The 12,451-nt window shown below is 48.0% G+C and overlaps 1 protein-coding gene across 1 annotated transcript in view; it reads left to right on the forward strand.

Annotated features, from left to right (window-relative positions):
• Positions 1-10,694: 10,694 nt before the first annotated feature.
• The window catches only part of PANX1 (pannexin 1), a 53,832-nt gene continuing 52,075 nt past the window's right edge, over positions 10,695-12,451 (forward strand). The window contains exon 1 of the mRNA XM_032167173.2: positions 10,695-11,350. Coding sequence (XP_032023064.1) covers positions 11,170-11,350 — 181 coding nt within the window. The 5' untranslated portion in view covers positions 10,695-11,169. The remainder of the gene's footprint in view (positions 11,351-12,451) is intronic.

Raw genomic sequence — 12,451 nt, forward strand, 5'->3', positions numbered from 1 at the left:
CATTTCCATCTTTGACTTGGCCCTACACCAGTGTCTGGTTGCTCTACATTCTAATGAGAGGTGAAGCCACCTGGGCTTCTAGGGCAGGTGGGGACTTGGAGAACTTTTCTGTCTAGCTAGAGGATTGTAAACACACCAATCAGCACTCTGTGTCTAGCTAAAGGTTTGCAAATGCACCAATCAGTACTCTGTAAAAATGCACCAATCAGAGCTCTGTGTCTAGCTACAGGTTTGTAAATGCACCAATCAGTACTCTGTAAAAACGGACTAATCAGCACTCTGTAAAACAGGCCAGTCAGCACTCTGTAAAATGGACCAATCAGCAGGATGTGGGTGGGGCCAAATAAGGGAATAAAAGCTGGCCACCTGTCCCAGAAGTAGCAACCCGCTCGGGTCCCCTTCCACACTGTGGAAGCTTTGTTCTTTCATTCTTCACAATAAATCTTGCTGCTGCTCACTCTTAGGGTCTGCACTACCTTTAAGAACTGTAACACTCACTGCAAGGGTTGGCGGCTTCATTCTTGAAGTCAGCAAGACCAAGAACCCACTGGAAGGAACCAATTCTGGACACATTTTGGTGACCACGAAGCGACTATTGCCTATTGCCAAGTGGTGAGTACCATCGGACCCCTTTCGCTTGCTATTCTGTCCTATTTTTCCTTAGAATTCAGGGGCTAAATACTGGGCACCTGTTGGCCAGTTAAAAGTGACTAGCGAGGCTGCTGAAATAAAGACACGGGTGTCAGGCTTTCTGGGAAAGGGCTCTCTAACAATCACCGACTCTTTGGAGTTGGGAGCAGTGATTTGCCTGGAACCAGCTTCCACTTTTCCTGTACTTCTGGGCTGAGCCAAGGGTCAACAGAGAGGAAAGTCATTCAGCTCTGGGGTCCTGACAACAATTTGGTTGACCCTGCGGCCATGAGCAGAACTCTCAAAGTCATGTCACCCAAATGAGACTCGCCCATCTGTCCTATCTATCCTGATCCTTGCCTCCTGGGTCCTAATGCCTATCAGACAAACTTCCTCTTGCCTCTCTTCTCCAAGGCTAGTTCCGCTTCTAAAAACCACTCCCTATCTCTAGTGCTTTTCTAGTTTCTCCTATAAGAATGATTTCTAGTATAAACTTCAGGACTCTATTCCCTTCTTTAGGCACTCAGACTCACCAATCAGAAAGACATAATTTTTGCCCAAAGCCCCATCATAGGGGGGACTACCTGGAATTTTAGGATCCCTCCTCAGACAAGCAGACCTAACAAAAGCTATTCCTCAAGCTAGGATATGGGGAGCTTCAGAAATTGCATCCTTCCTATTCATATAAGTGAGAACAAAAGGCATCACTCTTCCAACTCTGGAGATCCCTTCCCTCCCTTAGGGTATGGCCCTCCACTTCATTTTTGGGGCATAACATCTTTATAGGACACGAGAAAAGTCCCAATACTAACAGGAGAATGCTTAGGACTCTAACAGGTTTTCGAGAATGTGTCAGTAAGGGCCACTAAATCTGATTTTTCTCAGTCCTCTTTGTGGTCTAGGAGGGCAGGCAAGGGTGCAGGTTTTCGAGAATGTGTCAGTAAGTGCCACTAAATCTCAACTTCCTTGGTCCTCCTTGTGGCCTAGGAGGAAAATTAGTGTTTCTGCTGCTGCATTGGTGAGTGCAACTATTCTGATCAGCAGGGTCCAGGGACCGTTGCGGGTTCTTGGGCAGGGGGAGAAACAAACCAACCAAACCCATGGGTGGTTTTTGTCTTTCAGATGGGAAACACTCAGACATCAACATGCTTACCCTTGAAATGCATCCTAAGCTATTGGGACCAATTTGACCTGCAAACCCTGAAAAAGAGGCGGCTCATTTTTTTCTGCACTATGGTCTGGCCCCAGTATTCTCTCTCTGGTGGGGAAAAATGGCCACCTGAGGGAAGTATAAATTACAATACTATTCTGCAGCTTGGCCTTCTGTGTAAGAGGGAAAGCAAATGGAGTAAAATACCTTATGTCCAAGCTTTCTTTTCATTGAAGGAGAATACACAACTATGCAAAGCTTGCAATTTACACCTCACAGGAGGACCTCTCAGCTTACCCCCGTATCCTATCCTCCCTATCGCTCCCCTTCCTATTAATGATAAGCCTCCTCTAATCTCCCCCACCCAGAAGGAAACAAGCAAAGAAATCTCCAAAGGACCACAAAAACCCCTGGGCTATCGCTTATGTCCCCTTCAAGCTGTAGAGGGAGGGGAATTTGGCCCAACCCGGGTACATGTCCCCTTCTCTCTCTCTGATTTAAAACAGATCAAGGCAGACCTGGGGAAGTTCTCAGATGATCCTGATAGGTACACAGACGTCCTACAGGGTTTAGGGCAAATCTTCAATCCCACTTGGAGAGATGTCATCCTATTGTTAGATCAAACCCTGGCCTTTAATTAAAAGAATGTGGCTTTAGCTGCAGCCCAAGAGTTTGGAGATACCTGGTATCTTAGTCAAGTAAATGATAGAATGACAGCCAAAGAAAGGGACAAATTCTCTACCGGTCAGCAAGCCGTCTCCAGTATGGATCCCCACTGGGATCTTGACTCAGATCAGGGGGACTGGAGTCATAAACATCTGTTGACCTGTGTTCTAGAAGGACTAAGGAGAATTAGGAAAAAGCCCATGAATTATTCAATGATGTCCACCATAACTCAGGGAAAGGAAGAAAATCCTTCTGCCTTCCTCGAGTGGCTACAGGAGGCCTTAAGAAAATATACTCCCCTGTCACCTGACTCACTAGAGGGTCAATTGATCCTAAAAGTTTATTACCCAGTCAGCTGCAGATATCAGGAGAAAGCTCCAAAAGCGAGCCCTGAACAAAATCTGGAGGCATTATTAAACCTGGCAACCTCAGTGTTCTATAATAGGAACCAAGAGGAACAGGCCCAAAAGGAAAAGCGAGACCAGAGAAACGATGCAGCCTTAGTCATGGCCATCAGACAAATAAACCTTGGTGGTTCAGAGAGGACAGAAAATGGAGCAGGCCAATCACCCAGTAGGGCTTGTTATCAGTGTGGTTTACAAGAACACTTTTAAAAAGATTGTCCAACAAGAAAAAAGCCACCCCCTCATCCATGTCCGCTATGTCGAGTAAATCACTGGAAGGTGCACTGCCCCAGGGTGCAATGGTTCTCTGGGCCAGAAGCCCCCAACCAGATGATCCAACAACAGGACGGAGGGTGCCCAGGGCAAGCGCCAGCTCATGTCATCACCCTCACTGAGACCCGGGTATGTTTAACCATTGAGCACCAGGAAATTGACTTCCTCCTGGACACTGGTGCAGCTTTCTCAATGTTAATCTCCTGTCCTGGATGACTGTCTTCAAGGTCCGTTACCATCCGAGGAATGCTGGGACAGTCTATAACCAGGTATTTCTCCCACCTCCTCAGTTGTAATTGGGAGACTTTGCTCTTTTCACGTGCCTTTCTTTTTACGCCTGAAAGTCCCACACCCTTATTAGGGAGGGATATATTAGCCAAAGCTGGAGCTATTATCTACATGAATATGGGGAACGAGTTACCAATTTGTTATCCTCTACTTGAGGAGGGAATCAACCCTGAAGTCTGGACATTGGAAGGACAATTTGGAAGGGCAAAAAATGCCTGCCCAGTCCAAATCAGGCTAAAAGATCCCACCACTTTTCCTAATCAAAGGCAATATCCCTTAAAGCCTGAAGCTCATAAAGGATTACAGGATATTGTTAAACATTGAAAAGTTCAAAGCTTAGTAAGGAAATGCAGCAGTCCCTGCAACACCCCAATTCTAGGAGTACAAAAACCGAATGGTCAGTGGAGACTAGTGCAAGATCTTAGACTCATCAATGAGGCAGTAATTCCTCTATACCCAGTTGTACCCAACCCCTATACCCTGCTCTCTCAAATACCAGAGGAAGCAGAATGGTTCACTGTTCTGGACCTCAAGGATGCCTTCTTCTGTATTCCCCTGCACCCTGACTCCCAGTTTCTCTTTGCCTTTGAGGATCCCACAGACCACACATCCCAACTTACGTGGACTGTCTTGCCCCAAGGGTTTAGGGATAGCCCTCATCTGTTTGGTCAGGCACTGGCCCAAGATCCAGGCCACTTCTCAAGTCCAGGCACTCGGTCCTTCAGTATGTGGATGATTTACTTTTGCCTACCAGTTCAGAAGCCTCATGCCAGCAGGCTACTCTAGATCTCTTGAACTTTCTAGCTAACCAAGGGTAAGAGGCGTTTAGGTTGAAGGCCCAGCTTTGCCTACAGCAGGTCAAATATCTAGGCCTAATCTTAGCCAGAGGAACCCTCAGCAAGGAACGAATACAGCCTATACTGGCTTATCCTTGCCCTAAGACATTAAAACAGTTGTGGGGGTTCCTTGGAATCACTGGCTTTTGCCGACTATGGATCCCCGGATACAGCGAGATAGCCAGTCCCCTCTATACTCTAATCAAGGAGACCCAGAGGGCAAATATTCGTCTAGGAGAATGGGAAGCAGGGGCAGAAACAGACTTCAAAACCTTAAAGCAGGCCCCAGTACAAGCTCCAGCTTTAAGCCTTGCCACAGGACAAAACTTCTCTTTATACGTCACAAAGAGAGCAGGGATAGCTCTTGGAGTCCTTACTCAGACTCGTGGGACAACCCCACAACCAGTGGCAAACCTAAGTAAGGAAACTGATGTAGTAGCAAAAGACTGGCCTCACCGTTTACAGGTAGTTGTGGCAGTGGCCGTCTTAGTGTCAGAGGCTATCAAAATAATACAAGGAAAGGATCTCACTGTCTGGACTACTCATGATGTAAATGGCATACTAGGTGCCAAAGGGAGTTTATGGCTATCAGACAACCGCTTACTTAGATAACAGCTGCTACTCCTTGAGGGACTGGTGCTTCAAATACATACGTGCATGGCCCTCAACCCTGCCACTTTTCTCCCAGACGATGGGGAACCAATTGAGCATGACTGCCAACAAATTATAGTCCAGACTTATGCCACCCAAGATGATCTCTTAGAAGTCCCCTTAGCTAATCCTGACCTTAACCTATATACCAATGGAAGTTCATTTGTGGAGAATGGGATATGAAGGGCAGGTTATGCCATAGTTAGTGATGTAACCGTACTGCAAAGTAAGCCTCTTCCCCCAGGGACCAGCGCCCAGTTAGCAGAGCTAGTGGCACTTACCTGAGCCTTAGAACTGGGAAAGGGAAAAAGAATAAATGTGTATACAGATACCAAGTATGCTTATCTAATCCTACATGCTCATGCTGCAATATGGAAAGAAAGGGAGTTCCTAACCTCTGGGGGAACTCCCATTAAATACCACAAGGAAATTATGGAGTTATTGCACGCAGTGCAAACACCCAAGGATGTGGCAGTCTTACATTGCCAAAGCCATCAGAAAGGTGGAGGAGAAAAGGCACAAGGAAACTGTTGGGCAGATGCTGAGGCCAAAATTGCTGCCAGGCAGAACCTCCCGTTCCTGCAAAAAATTGGGTCTTCACCAACTTAACCACCCACATTTTGAAGGAAAAGACCCTTTCCAACTTCTAAATATGCAATCATTAGCTGACTTCCCCATCTCTGATAGGACCAAGAATACCCTAACAGGACATGCAATCCAACTTTTACGTTCTTACATTTCCAACCTCACCTATTACATAAGCAATGAAAAGCCCATACACGGCCCTGTAACTACAAATACCATCTTAACTTTCCAAGCCCCTTTATGCATCCAACGCAACCTGTTATCAGGCCTGCCCCTGGGGCACCTACTACCCCATCAGTGTAATTACACCCTACAACTTCAAGCCCCAACTGATCATAGTAACTTCCGAGTCACTCAAACAGCTCCATTCAGATGGCTTGTCTACTTCTCAGGGCCCCAAAAAATCATCACCTCCTCCCTGCTTAACAAACAGTCCAGGTTTTGTAATGGCAAACATACTCCCTGCATGACCATTCACCCCTGGACCCCCTGCAGCAGCGCCCCCACCACTAGTGAATGCCTTCTCATCCCCTCTTTCAATCGCTCTCTCAAATGGTTCCTAGTAGACACAAAATGGTTTTTTCTCCAGTGGGAAAATAGAACACAGGGAGCCACTCAGTTGGCTCCCAACACCCCTTTCCAGCCACTCACTGGAGCTACCTTGGCAAGCATTCTAGGAGTATGGGAAAATGAAAACAATCAACTCACACACCTTTTTAACATACACAACCAGTTCTGTCTACCCAGCCAAGGTATATTCTTCTTATGTGGAATGTCGAACTATATCTGCCTCCCCACTAACTGGAAGGCACCTGCACCTTAGTCTTTCTAAGTCCCAACATTAACATTTCCCCAGGAAATGAGACCCTATCAGTACCCCTCAAAGCTCAAGTCCGTTAGTGCAGAGCCATACAACTAATACCCTTACTTATAGGGTTAGGAATGGCTACTGCTACAGGAACCGGAATAGCCAGTTTATCTACTTCATTATCCAACTACCACACACTCTCAAAGGATTTCTCAGACAGTTTGCAAGAGATAACAAAACCCATCCTTACTCTACAATCCCAAATGGACTCTTTGGCAGCAGCGACTCTCCAAAACCGCCGAGGCCTAGACCTCCTCACTGCTGAGAAAGGAGGACTCTGCACCTTCTTAGGGAAAGAGTGTTGTTTTTACACTAACCAGTCAGGAATAGTATGAGATGCTGCCTGACGTTCACAGGAAAAGGCTTCTGAGATCAGACAATGCCTTTCAGACTCTTACACCAACCTCTAGAGTTGGGCAACATGGCTTCTCCCCTTTCTAGGTCCCGTGGCAGCCATCTTGCTATTACTCGCCTTCGGGCCCTGTATTTTTAACTTCCTTGTTAAATTTGTTTCCTCTAGGATTGAGGCCATCAAGCTACAGATGGTCTTACAAATGGAACCCCAAATGAGCTCAACTAACAACTTCTACCGAGGACCCCTGAACCAACCCGCTGGCCCTTTCACTGGCCTAAAGAGTTCCCCTCTGGAGGACACTACAACTGCAGGGCTCCTTCTTTGCCCCTATACAGCAGAAGTAGCTAGACCGGTCATTGACCGATTCCCAACAGCAGTTGGGGTGTCCTGTTTAGAGAGGGGATTGAGGGGTGAAGCCAGCTGGGCTTCTGGGTCAGGTGGGGACTTGGAGAACTTTTCCGTCTAGCTAGAGGATTGTAAACACACCAATCAGCGCTCTGTGTCTAGCTAAAGGTTTGTAAACGTACCAATCAGTACTCTGTAAAAATGCACCAATCAGCGCTCTGTGTCTTGCTAAAGGTTTGTAAATGCACCAATCAGCACTCTGTAAAAATGCACCAATCAGCACTCTGTAAAAATGCATGAATCAGCACTCTGTGTCTAGCTAAAGGTTTGTAAATGCACCAATCAGCACTCTGTAAAAACGGGCCAATCAGCACTCTGTGAAATGGACCAATCAGCACTCTGTCAAATGGACCAATCAGCAAGATGTGGGCGGGGCCAAATAAGTGAATAAAAGCTGGCCACCTGAGCCAGCAGTGGCAATCTGCTCAGCTTCCCTTCCACGCTGTGGAAGCTTTGTTCTTTTGTTCTTTACAATAAATCTTGCTGCTGCTCACTCTTTGGGTCCACACTACCTTTAAGAACAGTAACACTCACTACGAGGGCCTGTGGCTTCATTCTTGAAGTCAGCGAGACCAAGAACCCACCAGAAGGAATCAATTCCAGACACACTATTTTCCAACAAGTTCTCCATCTGGCTTCTATTTTAAATTCATTAAAAGTGGAATAACATCATACCGAATGTAAAAAATTGCCAAAACTGAGGGCAATTTCTGCAACTGCTGAGATTGAGTCCAGATCCTCAGAGGAACTTGCTATGTAATGAAAAAAGAGATACACAATCCACCATCCCATCACAGAAGGCAAAATGAACTAACTGCTAGGCCAGAGGACAGAGTAACAAGAGAGGGAAGGATTCGTTACAACTGGAGGATCCTGGAAGGCTTCCTAAAAAGGGGCCATTTGAGCCTGTCAGATGCTTAGATTTTGGCAAGGAAAGAAGGGAAATCGCACCCATGATTTCCTGACTCCCAGAAAGCCCCTGTCCCAGCTCTGAATGTCCCAACTGACGCATTCTCTCTGCACCTCCCTCGGTATACCCCACTTTTCACAATAATCACTCTTTCTACCTTGCATTATAGTTAATCGTGTGCATGCCTTATTTCTCTTGCTAAGCCATAAGGTCTTTGAGGAAATGGAATGCATTCACTTCATTTCTGCTTCCCCATCCACTGAGCCCAGAACTGGCCCATCACCAGCCTCTAATATATGCCTGGAATGTATGGATAAATGAGTGTGAACTGGGCCAGTTTTAAAAAGTGTTCAGATTCCTTCAGACATTTATTTAATAACATGAATTAAAACATCAACTCAGTGTGAGGCATTTGTGCTAAGTGTTGAGGATAAAAGTGGTACACATGGGCATGGGCTTACCCTCAAGAAGCTGATCATATAAAGTGGCGGCTAACACTAAATAAATGAATAAATATTTGTTGAGTTGTAATTGTGACTATTTTTAAGAAGGAAAAATAGAGAGCAACAATGACAGATGATATGTACCTAGATTCACAAAGTGCCAGGCACTGGCACTGGGCACTACCCACGTGTTAACTCATTTGGTCCTTACCACAGTCCTAAGAGGTACAACCTTTTTACAGATGAGAAAACTGAGACACAGGAGAGTCAAAGAACTCCCAAGACTAACAGCTAGTAACTAGTGTGGCAGTATTATGGGAGAATTTCACAAAGGGACCTAATCTAGTCTGTCTACTTAGGGAAGGCTTTCCCAAGGCAGTGACATCAAGCTGAGGCCAGGAGGGTGAATAAAGGTGGGCCAGGCAAAGAGGCCACTGTGGGGAGTGTTTTGGGTGGGAAGGCCTGGAGGAGGCCAGGGGCTTAGCTAACTTCAAGAACTGAAAGGAAAGCAGTGAAGCTGGTAGTGAGGTAGGCAGAGGCCATGCTAAGAAATTTGTATTTTATGCTAAAAACAATGTACACTTTAAGTAGAAAAGATGATCCGACTGGAGTTTTGAAAAGCTCATCCTGGCAGCTGTAGAAGAGAATGGAGGGCGACCCTGTCTCATATATTTCCTATATATGTTTAGGAGACAGGATGGTGAGTTGAATTGGGTATTGGCAGTGCAGGTGGAGGGGTGTCAGATTTGCTATATTTAGGAGAAAGAAGCAAGAGAATTTGAAAATTGGTTATGGCAGCTGTGAGAAATGGAGTATTGAAGATGGTGCTCCAGGATTCCGACTTGGGTGCACGGGTGGCTGGTGGTACATTTAGTAAGATGGGGAAGATGGAGTTCAGGTTTAAGGGGAAGATGAAGACTGAAGTCCTGGCCATTATGAGTTTGAAGCCCTATGAGCCGTCTATGCGGAGAGAGCTGTATAGACTCTTTGATGTGTGTTTAGAGGCCAGGCTGGGGTGGAGAGGTACACGTGGGAGTTGAGGCTTATATTTGTGGACCCACAGAGAAGGGAGCCAAGACCCGCCCCAAGGAGCCCTCATGTTTGCAGGTCCTGCCTGCTTCAAATGTTGCTGGTGATAACCTACATGTCACATTTGACAGGGCTTCCAAACTAAGCCATCTAAGAAAGGGCTTATGATTCATGGCTTAGATCCTGTCCCTGAGTAAAAAATCTTACTGTGAGTCCTTCAAATCTTTTTGTCAGTTTCTCGAACTGTTGATGTACTGATTAATATGTAAAATACTGACATTGGAAAGAACACTGACTTGTTTCTGAATCACATAAACTTTCATTTTCTTGTGCACAAAACATTTTAGCCTGTATGTTGTCATCTGCAGCCAGTGACTGTAACCTGTGTACCATACCCTCTGATGAAAAAAAAACCCAACTCTGATATGAGGGGTCCTCCTCCCTTTTCCTAAACTTTCTTCTAAAACCCTTCCAACGTGTAACAAATTTTGAAACATGCCCAACTTTGCTGGTAAGCCTTCTTGGGTGGATCCTCACATTTAGCTTCCAATAAATCAAATTATTTCTACTTAGCCTCAATTTCCGTGGACACTGGTCAGAGTATTTCCTCCTGTCTTTCCATCATCCACTTCCTGTGAGCTGTTCAGAAGCAACTCTCTGCAGCCCCAACAGCCACCTACCTGCAGGCTCCCCTCTCAGCTGACTCCCGGAATAGGGCTCTGATTGGGATGGCAGAGGAAAGAGAAATGGGACCAGCAGCGCTACTCAGGCCTCAGACGGGTCATACTCCACACTCACTACCGTTTCCTCGCCACCCTCTCACGCGGAGCTCCTGGAAGGGTCCAGCGCTCCCTCTGCAAGGCAACGTCGGTCTACACCGCTCGATTGGCCTTTTATGGCACTGACTGTTCTTTGAAGCTTTTGCAGCTCCTTCTAACCCGATTTCACCGTGTTGGAAATGTTGGGGGTGGGGCGTAAAGGGGGCCATCCGGTCCACAGAAAGAGTCGCTTGCAGAAATGATTTTAAAAATCCCGGGTGCCAGGACGTGAGGAGAATCCAGCAGGGAGGGACGGGAGAATTTTCAACGGTGCCGCTCAGTGGGAAAATCCCTTTGTCGGAGAGTGGCCCGAGGGGCGCGGGATGCAGCCGCGCCCACCCCGCCCCGCGTCACCGCGTCTTCCGGAAGCTCCACGCCCCTGGGTACTCGGTTTCCCCGGATGGTTCCGGAAGAGCGCGGCGCAGCCGGCTGAGAACGCAAGGCTGGCCCGGAGGCCGATTCGGCAGCTAGGGCGGCGCGGAGGGGCAGGGGCCAGAGGGAAGCGCTTTGTTCCGCGCGTGGTTCCCGCGCCTACGGGCGCGCGGGAGAGGCGCGAATCCGAGTGCCGCGCGCGGCCAGGGGACTTGCACGGGCGTGCGGGGTGGGACCGCAGGAACCCGAGCTCTCGGGTACCCGCCCCTCCGGCGGCGGAGGCAGCGAGCGCGAGAGCCCAGCGGAGTCGCTGGGAGCAGGAGGCACCGAAACACAAAGGCAGGCGGGATGCGGGAGCAGCTAGGGAGCAGGCAAAGGGAAAGCGGAAGCCAAGCGCCCGGCCAGTGATAGGGTGAAGGCGCGGCGCAGCTCTCCCGACGCCGGCGGTACCCGGACCTGCCTGGCAGAGCCTGGCGCGCCGCAGCCATGGCCATCGCTCACCTGGCCACGGAATACGTGTTCTCGGATTTCTTGCTGAAGGAGCCCACCGAGCCCAAGTTCAAGGGGCTGCGACTGGAGCTGGCCGTGGACAAGATGGTCACGTGCATTGCCGTGGGGCTGCCCCTGCTGCTCATCTCGCTGGCCTTCGCGCAGGAGATCTCGATTGGTAAGCCTCGCCCAGGACGGAGGGGAGTGGCCGCCCCGGTCTGGCCCGGTGAGCTGCGATTTTACGGCTCACAGGCCCGAGTCTGGGCACGCCCAGCTCTGATGGTCGTGAGCGTCAGGAAAGGCTGTGGCCCCAGTTTTATGGTCCAAAGCGTTCTTTGCCCAGGTGTTTCATTGGTACCCTGGTCTACTTTGCTCGCATCCCTACTCCTCAGTTCTTTTGTTCCTCATGCCCCTCTGATCGGACTGTGGCTTATAGTTTATGTTCCACCCTTAGAACTGGCACCTTGCCACCAGATTTGCCAAGAATAGCTGTGTCCCCGTTTTTCACCCCTGTCTCCTACATATTTGTCCAGCCGCCTAAAATTTTACACCAGAGAAGTTCCTGAGTGACTACATGGAGGATGTGAAGACCGGTGCTCCATGAGAAGTGTGTTCTTTCAGTGTCTTACATATCATTGGTATTGGCTGAGATCTTAGCTCTCTAGGGTTGTGAATGATAGGAAATATACGCACTTGGCAGGCATTAGAGGGATCCTCCACTTGGATGGTCTTACGAGTGTGAGATGAACAAGTCCCCTTCCTGTAAATTATCATTTGAGCTTCATAACAGTTGTGTGAGATTGGAAAGTCTGGTGGTTTGGGCAGGATCACGTGGCTACGTGCCTTATCCTCCTCATCAGCTGTTCTGACTTTCCACACAGGAGAGAGTGTTTATGGACCAACAGGAAGGTAGTGCAGGAGGGTTAAATACAGTTCTGTGGCAGGGGAAGAGAGAGGACCCAGTGCAGCTGGACTTTGGGAAAACTTTTGTCAGAGGGTGGGTGGGATTTAGATAATAAGGAGTAAGACCTTTGTTAAGGTTTTGAGATGGCAGAGAATGTTATATGTTCCTGGAAAGAGAGACACAGTGACTGTCCTAGCCGAGGCAGGAGGATAAGTCAGAGTTCCTGGAGTCTGAGAGTGAATATGGGCCTGGTTCAGCCTGGAACAGAAGAGTGTAGGCTGATGGTTTCAGAACTGTGAAGTTATTGTTGGAGCAGAGGACAGACCGGTTGAAAACAGCCCTAAGTAAATACTAGTCTGATGGTGGCATTTAGGG

This window comes from Hylobates moloch, unplaced genomic scaffold, assembly GCF_009828535.3.
Source record: "Hylobates moloch isolate HMO894 unplaced genomic scaffold, HMol_V3 SCAFFOLD_11, whole genome shotgun sequence".
NCBI classification, from domain to species: Eukaryota; Metazoa; Chordata; class Mammalia; order Primates; family Hylobatidae; genus Hylobates; species Hylobates moloch.